The following is a 21,228-nucleotide window of genomic DNA, read 5'->3' on the forward strand; positions in this document are numbered from 1 at the left end:
AAAATTTACGGGAACTTGATATTAAATGAGGAACCATAGGCAGAAAGTGCTGAAAGAGGAAACAAAGAGGATGCTGGAGAGTGCTGAACTTAATGAAAGATCTGCATCCACAAAATAAGTTGTGGCTTTGTAAATTCACTCTAAGTACATTTTAGAAACAATAAACCATAAAAGAGGTTGCTGTGACCTTGGATTCTGCATAGCTTTTGAGATAAAAGGTCTATGTATAAGAATGCATTTGGTTGACTATAGTGTTGTTGACTGATTGAAAACAATCCATGCTCCTAGAGCCTTCTGGTGGAATGCTGATGAGGGACTGGCCTGGGTGCAGTTTGCAGGGTGGACTTTTGCTTTGCTAAGATGAAACACTAAAATCTAAGTCTTCCTAACCATAGAGATATGAGGCAAAGCTACTGACATAAAGATTAAATGGCAATACATTAACTTTACATTTATTACTTATTGGGTATATATCTTAAAAGCATTTTGAAGATGTTCCAAACTCTAATCATTGCATAGGCTAACAACTTTTAAAAATTTACTATCAGCAAATGCTTTTCTGTGAATATAGGCATTGTTTTTTGTGATTGCTTCAAAAGTGAATACTTGAACTTTATCTTTGTATGATCGTTTTTTTATATAACCAACTTTTAGGCTGAGTGGTTACAAACTTGGGCACTGGAATTATCTGACTTGTGTTCAAACCTTGTGGCAATTGCTTGTATGCTGTGTGCGATTGGGCAAGTTAATCTTTTTAAGTCTCTGTTTCCCTTAGGAAAATAGGAATAACAATAGAACCTATTTCATAGGTCTGTTCAAAGAATTGTGATAATGTAGATAAAGCATGTAGATATGTTCTGTGCAACGTTTTTTCTCACCTATAAAATAAATGGAAATAATAATGTAGGGAAAGGAGTATGTCAGTCCCTAACTATATATGGAGAATGCAGAGTGAAGTTTGTGGATGAATAGACAGTATTGCAACCCATGATCAAGAAATGTCTTAATCTCGCCCTCCCACTCACCCTGTTTCCCCACAGGTTTCCTGACAGAAGGAGCTTAGGTAAAGGAAAAAGTGCTCCCTTAAAACTGTGCAAGTCCTTCTCGAGACAGAGCTGTCTGGGCAAGGCAGAATCAGAAAATGTGGTGTAGGCCTCGAGATGAATGTGGAAACTTCTGTTCCTATCCCTTGAATCAAGCTAGCCTTTGGCTGAGGTACCTTCTCCAGTGCCAAGGGAGATGTGAAACAGAAAGAAGGGAAGTGGCTCACTTAGCCCAAGGCAAGGGCCTTCTATAAGCCTGAGGGAGGAAGGAAAAGGATGTCATACTGTGGAGCTGATCTTTATGACAGGTTCCCCCACCCTGTCTTAAATCATATCACATTATAAAATGTATAAAATATGGCCTGATGAATGTCCTGGCCTCTGACCGAAGAGATAATCAGCTGTTCCTCTTTTGGAGTCTGGCAAAGAACTGAAAAGTCATCATTTCCGAAGATTACTTCTCAAAATGCAGAGGCATTTGAACCAGGGTTGCCAGATTTAGCAAATAAAAATACAAGATGCCCAGTTAAATTTGAATTTCAGATTAAGACAGAATATTTTTTTAGTATAGGTATATGATATGTGATATTTGGGGCATAACCTGAGAAATTATTTGTTATTTGAAATTCAAATTTAACTGGACATCCTGTATTTTATCTGGCAACCTATTTGCAACAGTTTTGTTTTATTTAATGTAAATCTGGTTATGGTTCATTGACATTGAAAGACTTCTTTCTGAAAAACTTCAGAGCAGTGTTTCTTAATCTCAGCACTGGCATTTTAGGTCAGGTAAGTCTTTCTGGTGGGTCTATCCTGTGGATGTAGCAGTATCCCTGACCTCTACCCACTAGATGTAAGTAACACCTGCCACCTCTATTGTGACAACCAAGTTGTCACATTGCCAAATGTACTCTGGGGCGGCTGAGAAAATTGCCCCCATTTGAAAATTATTGTTTAAGAGGTAGTGGCAAGGGAAGCCGACTTGACCCAATGGATAGGGCTTCTACCTACCACATAGGAGGTCCGTGGTTCAAACCCCGGGTCTCCTTGACCTGTGTGGAGCTGGCCCATGTGCAGTGCTGATGCGTGCAAGGAGTGCCCTGCCTCGCAGGGGTGTCTCCTACATAGGGGAATCCCATGTGGTGTCTCCTACTTAGGGGAGCCCCACGCGCAAGGAGTGCGCCCCATAAGGAGAGCTGCCCAGCTTGAAAGAAAGTGCAGCCTGCCCAGGAATGGTGCTGCACACACAGAGAGCTGACACAGCAAGATGATGCAGCAGAAAGAAACACAGATTCCCAGTGCCGCTGATAAGGATAGAAGCGGTCACAGAAGAACCCACGGCAAATGGACACAGAGGGCAGACAACCGGGGAGGGGGGAGGAGAGAAATAAATAAAAAATAAGTCTTAAAAAAAAAAAAAAAAGAGATAGTGGCAAAAGCAGGACAGTGAAGCATATCAAGATGGTAGACCATGTGGATGATGCTTTCATCCAAATAATAATGCTAGTCCTGCCCCTGTGTCCATTCCTCACCCTCTCCCCACCTCCTGGGCTCCTTTCCTGTAATATTAGGAGCTGGCTGGCTAGACCTCTGTTTGAGGAGCCTGGTAATAAAATTCTAGTCCTGGAATGGTCAAAATCAATAGGAAAATATTCAGCTCTGTTCACTCAGCCCTTCTACACAGCACAAATGGGGTGCTAAATGGCAACTTTTTGGGTTTTCATTCAGATTTCTCCTTCAAAGAATATCCAACAAACTATTAAATCAAGTATTCATATATATTTGAGATCATCAGTTTGTGTAGTCTAGGGGAACTTAGTATTCAATGGGCAATTTTTTGTAGCCAGTGTACCTCATTTAAGTGTTTGTTGTCTTTTACTCCATTTTGTTAAGGGAGAAACTTAGAAGCATCAGCCAATGAATTCTGTCCTTCAAACATTTTCCACCTACACATTTATTCTTGAAAAAAATGCTGGTATGCCCCTACATGATGATTTCTACAGTTTCCATCTTAATATGTTTTCTAAGTTCCTCATAAAAAAGCTGAAGCAACTTTTGCTCTACTAACTTTTATTGTCCAGCATTGATAATTGATTTTGTTAGCCTTTCAGCATATGTAGTAGGAAATTTTCATTAGCAAGTTAAATGTAACTTCATTTCTTAGCTGCTGTCCATATTTTATAGGCTTTTAGAGAAGCAATGGTTTCATAAAAATCCCTTGAGCAAAGAAAAGACAATGTAACATCTCGTCATATTGCTGTGAGAAAATCTCTGTTCTCTATTTTCTTTAAAGATTGTTATGTTCCCAAATCTTTTTTTATTCTCGTGTGTTTTGTTAAATAGGAATGCTCTGTTCCCCAAGCAGCACCATGTTAAAGAACAGCATTATCTTTATTTATATTTACAGGCCCACATTATTGCAGAAAATATCTGAGCCTTAGCAGATTGTGATGTTTGTATTTAATCAATAACCACATCCCTCTTTGAACTGTCTTACCTTTGCAGTTGTATTTTCTCAGCTATGCATGCTTTATTGTGTAAGAATTCAACTGAAAGAGCCATTCATGTTTGCAAAAAGGATGATGTTTTATTATTGGTTATAAAGAAAAGAGATTTCATACTTTGTATAACCGACCCTTTCTGCTATGGCAGAGTGAATTCTGAAACTGGGAAACAAGTTAACAAACCATGGTAAGCAAGGCCACAGAAAGATCTTGTAGTATTCTGACCACATTATAAAATAAGACCTGGTAACTTTTATGTCCCTAATTGACAAGCATTCTATTCAAATTTGAAATGCATGATCTTTGCATAATTGGAGAATGTGTAGACTACCGAGTATCAGGGGACAATGGCCAAAATATAACACCAATATGGCATGTTCTGATCAATAACTGCAGGACCCATAGGACTGAGGCAGCTCCAGGTGATACTCCTTCAGATGCAGATTGGTGTGGAGGTGGGTGGGCCCTCTGAGAGGAGACAGGGTGGCTGGGGTATAGGAGGAGATCTAAGGTAATTCAAGGTGGCAACTATTTATTAGTCAGTCTACTAGTATTTTTTTTAAGGAGTTACTGGGGATTGAACCTGGAACCTTTACATGCAACTCAACCACTGAGCTACGTGCGCCTCCTATTTGGTAGTATTTTAATATTTTAACAGTTGGGACAGCTGAACCAGCTGGACTGAGAAGTGGAGAACTGTGGAATAGACTGCAGTCAGAAAACTAGACCATGAGTTAGAGAGTTCCTGACACTGCCATAAACTCACTGTGTGAACTTGGATAAGTCACTTCACCTCTTGAGCCCTCCATGTCCTCTTATGAAAAATGAGACTATTAGATAAGAACAGCCCTGTGTTCCCTTCCTGCTGCTCTAGAGTCTAATTTTTTCCCCTAATGAACTGCATATTCTGTGCATACAGTACAAAGTTGTCTCTTTGAACTTCAGAAAAAGAGAGAGATTAAAGTGTTTGAATGGGGGGGGTGGTGCGTGGAGACTCATGCTCTATGGTTTGGGAGTAACTTCATAGACAAATAAGAATATTTGTTTTCAGTGAGTGTTCGGGGGAAATTTTTACAGAGTAGACAAATATACTATACTACAGAAATGATATGAAGGTTGCTTTTTGCCTGAAATTACCTAAGTCAGGCAAAATTACAGATATTTTGGAGTTTTTCGTGTTTGCCTAGATATAAAAAAATTTCCCTCAGTTGTCAATTTCACTTTTCTCTTCTTTGGTTTTTGATAAATTATGTTTTTTTATGCTCAATGAATATATTGGGATATCTCCATGGGAATATATAAGCACAAATTAATGAGCAATATATTTGTCTAGCAACTATAGAATCATGCCTAAAGAAAATAAAGATTCCAAAGTAACTCCAACATAGCTGTTCTTTTCCCTCAAAATTGTTTCTTTTCATTTGTTTGAGTTGAAAATCACTTTCCAGTTTATATCACATCTTAATTTTTGTGTGTTTGAAGTGCTCAATTTAATTATTACTTTATCAGAGAAAAAAAATAATGTGTGATTTCTGCAGCACATATTATATTTGAAAACTCTGGGCTGAATATATACTTGCATGTGTAATTCTTTTGGGTGCTTATAGAAAGGATGGATTGGTAAAATGACCTGATTCTGTTTTAATATCCTGTTGCTTATTGTACCTGACAAACAGAAATGAGGAAAATGAAGAAATGATTATCTGAGGTCATTTTCTTGAAACTTGCATATAATTCCCATTTATGTTCATTAGAATAAAGAAGAGCCTTTCTGTAACAAATTAAGAATAAGCATAACCTGTTATGACATAGTCATAGACATTTAATAATATGGTCTAGAATTTACAGTCCTCTCTTGAAATACACCATATTCAAATTCACTGGAGATGTTTTAGAGACATCTGTTGTAATTACAAGAACATGGTTTCTAATTCATTTAATTCCCTCTCCTACCTAAACTGTACATATAAGTGAATTTAAAGAGATTGTGTAAATAAATTTTTAATTACAAAATGATGTTATACAATACATTATTAATAATAACCAACAATGCATAATGTTTATGCATGAGTCCATTAGCAAGACAAGATAATGTGTGCCAATTCTAAAAGAAATGTACTAATTTGTCCTGAATTTGTGAATGAGGTTGGATCCATGATGCAAGCTGATGAGTGCACTACACAAAGTGGTTTAGCATGCCATTTTAGAGTCAAGAAACATCTTGTACCTATGGTATTTAAGAGGTATTTAAGATTCTTTCATCATATGTGATCAAGAATTTTACTTTTCAGCGAGCCATGCGGTTGTGAGATTTGGAACAAGACCACTTAGTTGACAATACTAGTTTTCCCAGGCAGGTGCAGAATAAAATGGCCTATAGCATCCAAGAAATGTGTACAGTCCTTACATTTCAGCACATGGAAATCACAGTCTGGTTGGATGAAGGCTCCCACAGCGGCCGAAGGGTCTGCCGGAGTGCAATTACTTCTTTAATGCTAGCGGTAACAGATTTCTGAAATCTCCATGGCCAGCTCCAGACACTCGCTGGTCTCCTGGCAGGATTCAAAAAGGCTGCAGTCCATGTCGCAGTTGCAGTTGCAATCATTCCGAGAGGGGTTTTCATCCGAGGTGTGGTGATACCTGTGAGAGGGGCAGCACACATTGGTGCACACTGTTTCACATGTATCCGGGAGCATCAGGAGACAGTCCAAAAACTGGCAAAACAGACAGGTGAGAATAAGGGAGGCACACTCATCTGCTTGAAGAAGGAGAAAGAAAGAAAATTAATAGCGGGAAGTGTGAGGGAGTTGAAGAAGGGCAGGCATGTGCAGTGGCATATTTGATACCTTTATAGCCAACTCTTAATTATTTATCCGCATTAGGAAGAATGTACACCATTTATTCTCTCAAGCTCCCCGCCCCCATGCCAGCACTCACTCTCCTTAAGTAATTGCTTTATTAACTTCCTGAGCATTTTCTATTGATTCCACATAATCTGGTTATTTAAAGTGCTGTCTCTTCTAAACTCTTTTATTTACTTTGCCTGCAAAGAGGTGCTGGGAAGCTTAGATACCTATCTGGAAATCTTGCAACTGTCTGAAAAATAGCAGGGCCCCCCCCCCAACTACTGGCATAGGAGGAGCTTTCAGGAGCAGAGTTGAGGACGGAAAAATTGTGCAAATTTCCTGCTTTTCTTCATAAGACTTTGTTATTTATTCGACTTGGATTCCCATAAATCTGCCACACCCATATTCAAATGCGAGCAAAAAGCGCATTCCAAAACCTAATATAAATGATTTTTAAAATGATCACAGCTTTTTTTGTTGTGTTTTATTTTTAATTCCCATCTTCCTTTCCCTCCAGATATGTAAAGACCTGATTTTATATTCAAGTGAAATATAAAGTGAAATGCGTCATCATATGCCTTAAAAGAGTATAAATCTTATCAATCCTTTTTAAGAATATTGGTTTAAAATTTAGTATGCACACTTGTAAAAATCTGAAAAGTATCTCTTAGGCATTGAAGGTAATTGGTAATTCTAGCCAAACAGCTGCAACAGGTTATAGATTATTATATTTTTGTTTCCATAAAGGGAATTAGTTAGAAGATGTAGCAGTTCTCCTGTTAAAATATAACCTTTCTTTTCAAGTTAAAAAAGTCTCAAAATCATGCGAGTGCTTTATAAAATGTAGGTGTTATGTAATCCATACTCTAATTTATAAAAATCAGAATCCTAAAGAATGTTGATGATTAAAAGTAACATTCTATCATGAATTGGAGAAAACTTTCCTCCTCCAGATGGGCTATCATCTGATTAGCTTAACTTTCATAAGAATTTCCCCCCCTCCCTATGAGAATGTTAATAATTTGATTTGCTGGTCTTAGGCAACAATGACTGCATAAGGATGCAAGAGAGATTTTGCCATCTGAGTCTCATGTTGTTGTCTAAGTGGTCTTACAGTCCTGTTCATTTACTTCTAACTGTATTTTTCAAAAATCTTTTTTTCTTTTCTTGTTCATATGCTTGCTAAAGTTTAAGAGAAGAGAAAATTTGCCCTCAATAGGAAAAAATATCTTAAAGGAAGCTTGTTTTCATTTTTTTTTTTTTTTTTTTTTTTGTAAAAACACTCTATAGCTTCAAAGTGATTCCTCCATAGAGGTAAACAGAAATCTTCCTCCCTCTCTCTTTCCTTTGCTTTCTAGCTAAGAAGATGGTAAAGAACAACTCCACCATGACTTTTATAACTTCTTTACTTGTCATATAATGTTGCAGGTGCTGCGGCAATTAGTATTTATAGTTCAGAAAGCGTGCTCCCTGATATCTCTATGGTGTACATACTCATCTCTTTGCCAGACTTGGTGGATTTTTGTTCACAGGTTTCATTTCTAGCATACGGCAAACTTGGCCATATCTCATAAGTCACCACAAAACCACCCACAAAAATCTAGAAGTATGTTAGTCCATTGCATAGACTCTATTTTGCCTCTCCATTTCTGAAGGAGGTGAATTGATGTTAAAGATGCTGTGAATAAAACCTCATCAGGTTTGCCCCTGCCCAGACTGTTCCTATAGCAGCTGCTGGCCCAGAAGAGATTCCTAGTGGAAAATATTTAAAACAGCTAATCCATGATCCCTCAGGCTGGAGGCTCAAGAGACTTACTCAGGCTTATGACCATATAAAAATGTTCCCACTGGATCCTGTCCTTTATAAATGCAGGGTTGAAAGTTTGATTTGGAGGTAAGTAGGGTAGGATGTAGGATGAGTTGAAAGGATACGAGCTGGTGTTTCCTATCAAAGTATGAAGAACCTGTTTGTAAAAAGCCATTATAATTTCTTGAGGGCATGTAAACTTTTTGGTTCAGTTGCTCTTGCAAAGTTTTAAGCTGGCAAACTTTGGAGGTCTCAGCTTCTGAGGCACTCTGTAGATTTTATTTACAAAAAAAATAAAAGAATAAAAAAAGTTTGGGCCTAATCCTTTGGCCAAATTTACATTTTTTCCTTCTACTTCTCTATTTTTCACTTGAGAATAGAGCCCATTTTTTTCCTGTTTCTAACTCAGTCCTTTTTATTTGGTTATAAAAGGCAGAGCCTCTTGCCCAACAAAACACAGCAACATTAATGAATTGAAAACAGATTTTTTCCAAACTTTCAAATGTGTTCCACACTTTCCTAAAAGGCACATTAAATAATTGTACATGAGCAGGCAAACTCTTTTGCATATGGCCCATTTTTGTTTGCACAAAAGTAACATAAGCAGCTCAGGGGAAAACTTTAAAGTGTTTGAAAAGAGATTTGGACTTCTACGTCTGAATGAGTATATTTTCTTTTGCCTGTACCATTTCATGGGCTTTAATATTTAATAAACACGATGCTTAGAGTCATCCCATCTAAGAGAGATTGCCATAGATCCAACTGCCTACTTCCCAACTCTTCTGCAACATCTTGAAAACATCTTACACTTAATCAAAGTTGAAATTGCATTATCGATCTCCCTCTTTTCCCTATTCCCCAAACCTGTTCTTTCTCCCGTGAATAGCTCCACTCAGATGAATTTAGCCAGAAACCTGGGAATCACGCTTCTCCTTTTCCTTTTCCTCATTGTACCCTCGCCAATAAAATTCATCCCCAAGTCCTGCCTATCCTATCTCAGATATGTAAGTGAAATCCATAAACCTCTAGCCATCTCCAGTGCCACCACCTTATCTAGTCTCTGTCAGCACTTATCAGGGCTACAGCAATAGCCTCTTCTCTAGGACACTTGCTTCCACATGAGCCCACCACAGGCTCATCAGCACCTAAGATTCTTAATCATAAGTTGGAATAACTCATTCTCTTCTTAGAATAAAGTCCCAATTCCTTCCCATAGCCCACAAGCTCTTGGATGATCAGGCTTCTGCCTGTTTTCTCAGACTCCGTGACCTACTCTCCTCCTTATTCACTGGACTCCAACCACACTGGCTAAATGTCAGAGCCTCAGATGCACTTAGCTCGCGGCCTCTGCACATGCTGTGCCTGCATCACACCCTTCCCCCATTTTTGCCTAACTCCAATCAGTCTCCTTTACCTAATTCCTACTCAACCTTTAGGTCTTTAGCTTAAAAACCTTCCCTTTAAATCACGCCCTTGCTGAAAATCTCATAGCAAGTACCCTGGTGGTTGTTTTTTTTTTTCATAGCAGTGACCACAGGATGCCATTAAACTAATTGTTTGATAACAACCCCTCCCCCCAACTAGAAATCTAAGCTACATGAGTTAGGAGCCATGTCTCTTGTTAGATGAAGAAATAAATGAACAGTTCTAAGAGATAAATACCACGATCCTCATTTTTTAGATAAAAGGATTAAGGTTCAAAGATTGTCACTGTCTCTCCCAAATCCTCCCCAGTCCTCCCAGTTATAAGGTGGTGGGTCAGTGATTCAATTCTGTATTTTTGGCTCAAAGTCTATATCCTCTCGATCCCATTGGTATATGTTCCAGCTGTCTCATATAAAGCAAATATGCAGTCCTCTGCACTTCATATGCATCTCACATAGACTTTAAAAGAACCCTAAGGTGAGTACTGTTATTACTGCTTTAGAAATGAGAAGGTTGTGGCCCAGAGAACTGAAGAGAGATACCCAAGGAAACCCAGCCAGGAAGTGGTGGGGTTGTAATGTGAACCAAGACTGTCTCCCTTCCACCTGCCCCTATATTCTCCTGCTTTATTTGCCACCTTTAAGCATGGCCCAGAATGCCGTATGCTCTGATGGCGTGCTCTCCCCTCCGTTCTCTGCCCTTACCCTGTTCTACTGTGTAGTCCCAAGGCTGACAAAGTACTTTCTCTGGTCTCCCTTAAATGGCTTCTGGCTTTATCTAGCCACTAGGAGAGGGTAACAGGAGATAGAGGAAGGGAAGGTCCAGGGTATTTCTCCTCCCCTCTGTACTTCAGGTGGTGTCCCAGGCACTGCTGTGTCTTCTCCTTGGCTTCAACTCTGAACAGCCCTCTCTGGCTCAGCAGGTTGCCCTCCTAGTGACCTGGTGGGCCTTCCTGTTGTGGCTGATTTCTGAGTTGCATCACTGTTCCCTTATTTGGCCTTTCAGCTCATCTGATACCTTTGTAACAAGTTCCCTGTGCATTAAATTCCCTCTGCTGAACCCCCAGGCATAAGCTATAGTTGTTGCTGTCAGTGTACCCACTTGGCTTTCCTTCTTCTTACCTTCTTAAACCTGGATTAAGGAATTGTGGTGGATCAGAAATCTACGAATCATACAGCCACTTGTGGTGTTTGGCTATGAGCAAGAAGCCAGTGACACCCCTCTTGGGATTGCTTCCTTTTTACACCCCTAGGCTGCCTTTAGGGCACGGAGGCTGTAAGGTGTTAGATGGTACCCTAGTGACATTGAAGGATTCATGCAGCTTCCAGAGGTGCTAAGTGTACACCTGGGCATTGGCTAATTAATAAGAAGAACCTACCTCGTTAGCAAGGATCCTGGAGTTAGAGTGGAAAAAGTAAGAGTGCCCTGAGGTTCTACAAATGTACCTGCTTTTAGCTCCAGGGTCCTGTACTTCCTGAGTTTGCTTTTCTAGCTTTACATCTTGCCACCATGCTCGAAATTAGGAGTAGGCAGGGACAAGAGGCAGTCTTATCTGCCACCATTAGTTCCTATACCATTCCTCAAATCCAAAAGTATGCCGTATGCTACCGTGGGATCATTGGAAGCAGCAAGAATATGGCTCTTCTAGAAGTGAGGCCAGAGTAAAAAAAAACATACCCCTTCTCTCCAGAATAAAGTAAGAAAAGAAAAATGGCAAAATGAAACTTATCTTAGTATTCTAACATTCAGTATGCTATCACAGAGAATTCAGCATAATAGTCAGATTCATGACACAATGGCTCCAACTGCTTACTGAAAGTTTTTGTTAAAAAAGTATAAAAATTTGTTTCTATCCCTCCCGCCCCCCCCCCCACATTAAGTTCATTTAAAACAATTTCTGTAATGTAAAAAGGGAATAAAGTGTCACTGAATGCTTTTCTCTAGATGGGGTATCATTCCTGATGTTATCAATTTTAATAACTACTTAAATATGTCAAGATCTATTTAAGTTCAGACAAGCACAACTAACATTCAAGTCAGTTCTTTAGAACTAGAATGACTGGATTTGGGTGATACTTAGTAAATTTGGGCTTATGTTTTTTTTCTGAGCAAATGAACTGAAATAATTATAAAATTGAAACATTTTATAAGGTGACACCACTGAATTTAATTGTATGAAATTTACAGTGTAGAAAATGTAATCATTTTATTCAGCAGGCCATGGTGTAATTAAGACTATTCTTTTCAGGTATCTTATATTTATGATTTTCCTCTTCCACCTGGATGAGACGTCTCAAATTCAAAATCATACATCAATTAGGTATATTCTCAGGATTTTATTTTTAAGAAGACTGTTTTCTCATATTATCTGTATCCCTGAATTTATTATCCCCTGGGATGCTTTGCCATCAGAAGAATGTAGAAATATAATCAGGGACACAGATAGTTCTTTGGACTTCTCCATTTCATTTGGGAAAGGGACCACACATGATGAACCACAATTCAATAATAAAGTAATGTTGCAGCACATAGTTTGTGATGTGCAGTAAAGATCCTTTTAAATTCCCATCAGAGCACACACCATGAACTGTGCTAATGGATATAACACATTTTACAAAATCTGCATGTGTGCGGATTTTCCGTCCTGTTTTAAGTGGGGCAATGTATATAAATAATAGATATTAGCAATTAAGCATCCATTCCTATGCACTCATTTATACATTTGAAAATAAATTAACCACAAACTACATAAAAGTGGAGGCAATCTTCTCTTTTCCCTTCTGTTTTCCCTGCTGTTCCTGAAAGATATTTCTGTATTTATCTCAGTACGAACAATGACCCCAGCTCTCAATTTCTGCATTCTTAAATTAATTACTATCAAAAATTCTCTAAAATAAAATGAGTCTGACTTAACTCTTGATTTCCTTGATGTGATGCTTAGAAAATGAGAGTTTCTTACCACCTTTTGTGAGAATTAGTCTTGGTTTTTTACTATCTCTTTCATCCAGATTCTTCAAAAGCTCTTACTTCAATGGGGACATTTCTCACAATGGGGGAAAGGGCAAATGGACTGTTACCTCTGTTGTCAGTTTAATACCTGAATTTCCCTAGTTGTACTGGCTATTAGCCTAGGCATTAAGAAAAACAGCCCACTTCAATAATCCTAGTGAATGTCTTTTGCTCTTTTGAACAAAGAATAATCTGTTATTTCTCTGCATGAGTATTAGTTGCCATTTTAAGTGAGTAGGAATTTAGCCCTTAACTGAGAACACAGGGGTTCAAGGATCATGCTAGCTGGGTTGGCCCTTTCCATTCTCCCAGGACCCTTGACAGGACAGATCAGAGTAGTTCTGGAGGGGCACTGTGGTTTACTCTGTAGAGACGTACAATGGCAGCCCCTAGTTCTGGGATTATTAGCCTGATACCACAGGCAAAATTCATACATCCCTGATACAATCTGATAAAATGCTCTAGCATCAAAGTGCTCCTGTACAGAACTCTCCTGTTATTTGTTTCCTTGTTTGACTTCAGCCTTTACCAGATCCAGAAACTTGGGCATCATCCTCATTTTGAAGCTGTAACCTGGCAGTTTATGGGCCGCAGTTGACCCAAAGATGTGTGTGGTTTGCAGTGTCTGAGGCTTCAGAAAAGAAGCGGAACTAGTTGTCAATACTTGAAAATCTGGATATTTCACGTAATACTCCAGGTCTCTGGCTGTCCTCGGAAAACCTGAAGAACTGGCAACTCTGGGCCTATGTTTCCTTCTGGCAGCAGTCAGCTGGAGCTGAATGGAGACAGTAACCTTTACATGAGACATGGGCTTTAGCTTACCACATCCCATTGTTAACTCCCAGCTTACTTCATTAGTCACTTTATCTACTGGCAACTGTAGGCAACCATGTGTGTGGCTTCTGGTCTAAAGCATACATGACAACATTTGCACAAGACACCCCATAGGGAATGTGTGCTAGAAATCTTCTCTACCCCTGTGTTCCCAGAGCTCAAATTGTGCACCTAATGTGCTGAGTTATGTGCTAGGTGCTTTACACAAGTTATTTCGCTTATATCTCAAAATACCCCATGGCGTGTTACTAGCCCCATTTTATAATGTAGAGACTGAGATTCAGAAATAATAAATAAATTGTCAAGGTTTATACAGTTACTTAGCAGCAGAGCTAGGACAGGGGTTAAACCTATGTGATTCCAGAAGTTTACTTTAAAATTACTGTTTTCTTATTTTTAAAGAGTAAAAACGAACTTAAATACAAACCAGAAACTCTACCCTGTTACATTTTCCTCTGAAAAACTCCAGACTTGCTTTAAGTGTAAATGTGGATACCGAACACTGCAAAATTCTCAGATGGTTTATGTCTCCTGTAAAGGTCACTGCAAAGTTAGCCTGAATACAATTCCATATGTCCTGGTGAGGAGTCCGTGACTTTGAAATTGACTAGACTGACAATTTAGTACCAAATCAGTTTGAAACTGGCTTTGCAAATGGAAACGTGCCTTTTTTGTTATATACAGGGATGGTTTGGTTTAGGTTTGCACTGATCAGAATGCTTAGGAAGTGATATTTCCTAGAGAAACCAACCCATTTTCATAGGTTGTTCATGTAGATATCTATAGTCTATGTTAATGTTTCCAACATTTCTGTACCTTTCCACTCTGCCTTCTTCTACTCTGCCTAGAATTACAGGCTGAAGACTCCTAGATCTGAGAAGGAAAAGAAGTTTGCCCTTTTTTCTTTTTTTACTTCGTAGCCCCACAGCAAGAATGATCACATCCTGCCCCAGCTATTTAAAACATTTTGCCTCCATTCCCAGCTTTGAGAGCAAACAATCTGCCAAGTAACCCATCATTGCAAAGTGACCTTGACATGTGTCATTCACCAGGGTTTCAAATCAGTCTTCCTGTTTAATATTCATAAAGACTTTTTTTTCCCCAACAGCATATGTGATGATTTTACATAGGCTGGGGGTTGGGGAGCTTTATTTAGAGATGGGTTGAATTTTGAGAAACATACCATCGGTGTCTCTCTGATGAACTGAAGTATCGGTTTGGAGGTAGGAAAATTTCGTTTGGCATTCTTCAAGGGAGGACAGTGATGTGCTGGATTCTGACAGTTTCTTCTCATTGGGGGTTTCCTTGGCTGGTCCATCTGTGATACTGAATTCGGATACTGAATTTATAATGATAGCATTAATGGGTTTCTCATCTGCATGCTTTTCATTTGTAAGTTGCGTATCTAGACAAAAAAGAAAACATACATACACAAACCCACTATAGTTTACATGGCCTAATGATCTGTTCTAAGAATGGACATTTGCAGAAAATTTTACATTCCAGACTTTTAAAAGAATTAAGTCTTATTAAAAAGAATGAAACATTATTGAGCAGCATAATTTTGAATGAAAATATAAATAAGATCAAAAGAGTGCAACAATTGTAAAATTTATATAACATGTTACAAATTTCACTTATATTTACCTGTAACAATTATTTCTAGTGTGGTTTTCTTTGTGTTTTTGTTTGTTTATTTGTTTGTTTTTGGTGATGGGTGGGAAAATCAAGGAATTTGTTCACTGGACTCAACAAAATCTCTTAGGATGTTGTCAGACTCCTGTTATAGTATACTGTGGATCTGAGAAAGAGTAAAAGGGATTAACATGTTGGGCAGTACTGCTGAATAATTTACCTGACCTCATTCAAGTTACTTTATTTCTTTGTTTCCATAGATTAGTTTCCTCTTCTGTATGAAAAAGTAGAACATGATGAATAGTCTGTAAGCTTGGTCCTACTTCTGCCCTCAACGGCCCTAAGTTTCTACCTCTTTCTCTGCCTTGGAATCTATTCATGTGAAGACCTCTCTGGCCTTAGGGTATGCCATTCAGGAACACACTACTTCCATGTGACCACCTGACACATTTGTTAGAGGTGCACAGGAACCTTCTGAGAAAGTCCTTGATTGAGACTCTGGTCTGGAGAGGCATGGAGAGGGCTGAGAAGGCCCAAGCACCTCATATATCTCGGAGTTCATGTGTTCATTCAGTCATGCCCCATAATAATTAAAGGTCCTTTATGTGAGAAACACCAGGCCGGGCACTGGGGTACGATAAGACTAACAGAGGCATGGTCGCTACCCTTTAGGAGCATCAAACAAATGAACAAAGAAATACGTGCTTAAGTTATACTACTGATGAGTGTATTAATAAGATGCGTCCCATGAAATCATGTTAGGGAAAGAATCAGATTAGGGAGTGGGGTAGATAATTTATAAGTAATTAATCAGAGTCCTAAGATTGAGAAACAAGTCAAGAGAAAAAGATATTCTCATATGCAGCCACACTGATTTCCAGGGATATCTTTAGATCCAAACAAGCAACAGATCTGGTGATATGGTGACACTATTGGGTGAAGATACATTCTGGAGAATTGCATTCCCACTGCTTACTTAATGCCTGGTTGATTCAATAATGATATAAGAGTGGCTGAAATAAAGAATAAAATAGAAAACGTGGTTTGATTTTACTGTGCCTACGCAGCTCAATGCAAGAAATATATTCTTTGCCAAATCCATCATCTTTGTCCTTTTAAGAGTCGCTTCTTAGGTTAGGGCAGATGAAAATCTCTACTTGAATAATTCAAATTATTCATGGCATTATTAGCTTTATTGATAGCTACCCAGTGCTTTCTATGAGATTTAACAGTATCTCTGGCCTCTATTCACTAGAGGCTATTAGTACCCCCAGATCCTGCAGTTGTGTGGATCAAAAATGTTTTTAGTCATTGCCGAATCTCTGTGGGGCAAAAATCACCAAGGTAGAAAACTACTGCTTTAGATACACACACAGAATTGCATACGTTTTACTTCAAGTTCTATGTTAACATTTATATACCTTATTTAACTGAAACATCCCAACAACTCTTTCTTTTTCTCCTTTTCTAACAACTCTTAAGTGGTAAATTTTTTTAAAAATTATTTTATTTTTCTCCCCTCCCCCCCACCCCAGTTGTCTATTCTCTGTGTCTGTTTACTGCATCTTCTTTGTCCGCTTCCCTTGTTGTCAGTGGCATGGGAATCTTTGTTTCTTTTTTTTGCGTCATCTTGTTGTGTCAGCTCTCTGTGTGTGCGGTGCCATTCCTGGGCAGGCTTCACTTTCTTTTGTGCTGGGCGGCTCTCCTTATGGGGGGCACTCCTTGCGCATGGGGCTCCCCTACATGGGGGACACCCCTGCATGGCACGGCACTCCTTTGCGCATCAGCACTGTGCGTGGGCCAGCTCCGCACAGGTCAAGGAGGCCCAGGGTTTGAACCGTGAACGGTAGACGGATGCCCTAACCACTGGGCCAAGTCCGCTTCCCTTAAGTGGTAAATTTTGTTAGCTTCCTTGAATGGATGGGAAATGTCTGAACTGATATTGCCAGTTAACAGATGAATGAGGGTAACCAGGATTTGAAGAGTTTTATGTAGGTTAAGTTGCCCAAGGCCACCTAGTTAGTGAAGAACAGGATGGAATTTAAATCCAGGTTTGGTGGATTCTAAAAGCTTTGCTCTTATCCTTTGTCTCTTTGACATCATACAACATTTTCTTGGATTTATTCCTAGTTTATTTCTGCCTCCTAGTTGCTGATAACTGTATATCAGCAAAACCCTCTTCAGCCTAAATCCTATGGTGTGTCATATACCCAAAATCAAGCCTTGCAAATAATTTAACTTTCCAAATGTGCCTTTCTTGGAGAAGTCTTTGTAAAGCAAGCTTACTTTCTTGCACACTCAGGAAATCCTGCCTGCTCAGTTATAGCTGCTTTATACCATAAATTAAAGAGCAGCTCAGAAAGAGCTGATAGATAACGAAACCTTGATGAGTGTAGAGATTGCAGCAGCTATTTGCTTACAGAATTAATTAACAATCAGTTCAAATTATCACACGTAGTCAGGCTGCATGTAATTCAAATTGCTTTTGCACAAAATAATTCAGTAACAAAAAAAAAGTTGGATAGAGGTTACTGGAATGTAAGAACATGCGGAGAATACGGTATACAGCCAAGTGGTATATGATTCTCTTTTTAATTTTGAGACAATTTTAAGTATAGCATTTTGAATGTAAGTGGTATGCTACATTAAGCAACCATTTGGAGCACACTCTCTTGTACTGAGAGAGTTTTATGGTGAAGTTAAACTGCCATTCATAAAGTTATTTTAATTCTATATCTCTGTTTATATTTTTATTTTTTTCTCTTCCCCAGTGCGAACTATCTTGTTGCTCATTAGCACATCATCTGACATACACACATTTCAGAACCCAGTCTGTTCAACCCAGAATTCTGACATGTGAAGTGAGTCACAATCTTTGGGTGAATGCTACTGACATGTTCCATCTTTTATAGATGGAATGCTAACAATAATTTCCCCAGATTTTTTTCTTTGTGGGGTTCTTTGACATTGTACTCAAAGTATTATAAAGTAGCATAAGCTAAAAGGAGAAACACATAAAAAAAGGTATCACATCTTATGCAGACAAAGCTATTTTGGATTTAAATAAGGAACTTGTGAAACTATATTTGGGATGTTATAGATAGTTCTTGACATTAACTTAGAGAAAATTTTTTCAACAGGAAAAATAAACCAAAATTAGGACAAAAATTAGAAGCCCAACTATATTTCTTAGAAAAAAAATAAAGTGTATCTTGAAAGTCAGTGAAATAGAAAATTCATGTTTGGAATAGAAGTAATTGTAAGAACCAATGGGCATAAACTTAAGTAACAGAAAAGACAGACAGTTAATTAATTTTTTACTACCGCTGAGCAAATGTTATTAATTTAATTCAATTAACATTTATTGAGTACCCACATGCAATAGATGAATCAATGTGATGGGAACTATTACTTTATTTACTTTAAGTTATTCAGGGAACATATTAATGATTTTCATTTTTGCTCACTGAATGGGCTTTATAATTTTTGCATTCATGTATTCTCTATTTGAATTTATGAGTGAATATATATATTCACTCAAATTATGAAAAGCTAGCATTTTTATTCCCTGGTTTGTTTGGTTCTGTTTTGATTCACTAGTTTTCTGTTTGTTTTATCTTTCCTTTTATTTTCCTCTTTCTCTCCCATTTGTTTGTCTAATTCTCTGACTGAACTACCCTCTCTGTATCACTGGCTTCTTTTTATCCTCCAACTCCAATATATTTATTGGCTCTGTCCTTGAAGATAGTATTTACCCATATTCAAAATTTAGTTGTGTTCTCTCAACTAGGGAACTGTCCCTAAATCTCCATGCAGTTGGACAGTCAACCAGCAGAGCATCAACATTTACTGAGCATAAACTGTGTGCCTGGCCCTGTGCTAAGTCCTGGGGAATTCAAATAGGAATAAGAAATAGCCTTGGTCCTCAGGGGGCTCACAGTTGTCACAAATTGCAGTCTTGCACTTGTAACTGCATGTTTTATTTGGGTTACCAGGTTACCATCCAATTTCTTCCAATTATTATGTCTCTTTCGACCAGGCTCCTCATTCTTTTCCCCAAATGGTGTAACTTTAGATATCCTTAGAGAATTCACAATTCAGTTTCTTTTCATTATATTATCATTTTTCTAATTCCCTAGGTTTAAAAATAATCTTTTGCTTGCCCTATCCCTCTATCCAATCATTTACCAATTCCTATTTATTCTCCCAGGCCCAGCCCTGTTTTTTGTTCCCATTGCTACCACACTGGTTTAATCTTCTGTGCCCTCAAATCTGGACTGTTTCAGTGGTCATCGGTCTCAACTATGGTGACATTTTTCTCAAAGCCATCTTATATACTATAATCAAAATGATGTTTGAACAATATTCTTTTGACTGGATTACCCCCCTAAAAAAAAACAAACTAAAAAAAGTGCAAAACAAAACACATACACTTTGCATACATACAGAAAATACATGTTGGCTATTTATTACCAGAATATTTTCCTTTTCTCTTGTTTTCAGTGAACCTATCCATTCTATTACCAGATTGCCTTTTGAAACAAGTAGTTTGTTGCTAAGTTTTTCTCATGAGTGGTAAAATGCAGAAACTTATGAAAATTTTTAGATAAGCTGTTAAGGCAGGGTGATTTTCGTTTAATTCTAGAGGAAAACATTTAAAGTAAGTGTATATTTCAAACATATAGAACATTTTTAAGCTATAATGGTGAAATATATTTTCCCTTGGATTTGAACTCTAATATGGCTTAGAATTTAGTACTGTAATTATCCGTGGTTGAAATCAGATCAAGGTAGATCAGTGACATTTCAAGGTGTAAGTTACCAAACCATTAATAAATTATTATGATAAGTAAAAGTAGTTAAAGTGACATTGTAGAGAGCTAAAGAATTCTTTCCTTTGTAGGCAAAGTTTCTGAAGTTCACACAAAATGCCTAGAAATGATCTTTTTATTTTTAGAATATATGGACTCTATTCTCCACAGCTTGGTAGGTAACAACACAATATCAAAAATATGTTAAAGCATTCAGCATAATCAAAAATAGGGAAAATTATTATACATGGTCAGGATCACATTTTCTAGATCTATCACTGTTATTATAATAAATAAAATTTTAGATCAGATATTATGGCTGAAGACAAGTCAAAATTAGGAAGATAAGAATACCTCAGTACTGACAAAAGTATGATAAAAGGTGATTGATACGCAAAACTGTGTTTTCAAGAAAACCACGTTTTCTGTTTTGGCAGTTGTTTCCTCATTGCTAACAAATATCATGCAGTGAATTGGCTTAAACAACAGGAATTTATTGCCTCACAGTTTTAGTCTAGGAGAAGTCCAAATCAAGGCATCATTAAGACGATACTTTCTTCCCAAAGACTGGCATTCTTGGGCTGGCTGCCAGCAATCCTTGGTGCTTGACTTTTCTGTCACATGGCAGTGCACATAGCAGCCTCTCCTGGTTTCTCTTTTCTCTTCTGGGTTCCGTTGACTTTAAGCTTCTGGCTGTTCCTTCTGGCTTTCTAACTGTCTGAATGTCCTTCTGCTTATAAAGACTCCAATAATCGGTTTATGACCCATCCTAATAGAGTTGGATCACACCTTAGCTGAAGTAACTGCATCAGAAGGTCTTTCTTACAATGGGTTTACACCTACAGGAATGGATTAAGTTTAAGAACTTTTTTTTTTCTGGGGACCATAGCTCCAAACCATTTCAGAAGCCGAGTGAATAACTTTCTTAATCTGAGGGTTAAAGACTTCCTAAAATATTCTCAAGATTTTGAACTAAGTGAGGATAAATAATTCATGGAGTACTTAATTACTGTACCCATTTACTTAAGTTGGACAAAAAAATATCTTGGATTCATTAAGTTTTGGGGGGGAATAAATGAGATAAATATATTGGATAGTTTTTAAATTTTCAAATGTCATCTCTGGTTGGAAAATGTCCTTTAAAGTCATTCAAGTTATAGCAGCAGTTTTATATATCATTGTTTTGATTTGTCTTCTGCAGTACTTCAATGAAAACTCTGACTCAGAAAAAAAAAACCACCTTAGATGAAATGTTTATCAAGGTCTATGACAAGAGGACGTTTTAATCCTTTTCAATCAGCCTTAGTAAAAATT

The 21,228-nt window shown here is 37.9% G+C and overlaps 1 protein-coding gene across 1 annotated transcript in view; it reads right to left on the bottom strand.

Moving 5' to 3' along the window:
• Positions 1-3,604: 3,604 nt before the first annotated feature.
• MDFIC2 (MyoD family inhibitor domain containing 2) overlaps positions 3,605-21,228 on the bottom strand; it is a 114,967-nt gene continuing 97,343 nt past the window's right edge. Inside the window, exons 4-5 of the mRNA XM_058288495.2 lie at positions 14,652-14,873; positions 3,605-6,302 (exon numbers count right to left, since the gene is read on the bottom strand). Of these exons, the coding sequence (XP_058144478.1) occupies positions 6,043-6,302; positions 14,652-14,873 (482 nt within the window). The 3' untranslated portion in view covers positions 3,605-6,042. The remainder of the gene's footprint in view (positions 6,303-14,651; positions 14,874-21,228) is intronic.

The sequence above is a fragment of the Dasypus novemcinctus genome, chromosome 26 (genome assembly GCF_030445035.2).
Source record: "Dasypus novemcinctus isolate mDasNov1 chromosome 26, mDasNov1.1.hap2, whole genome shotgun sequence".
NCBI lineage: Eukaryota > Metazoa > Chordata > Mammalia > Cingulata > Dasypodidae > Dasypus > Dasypus novemcinctus.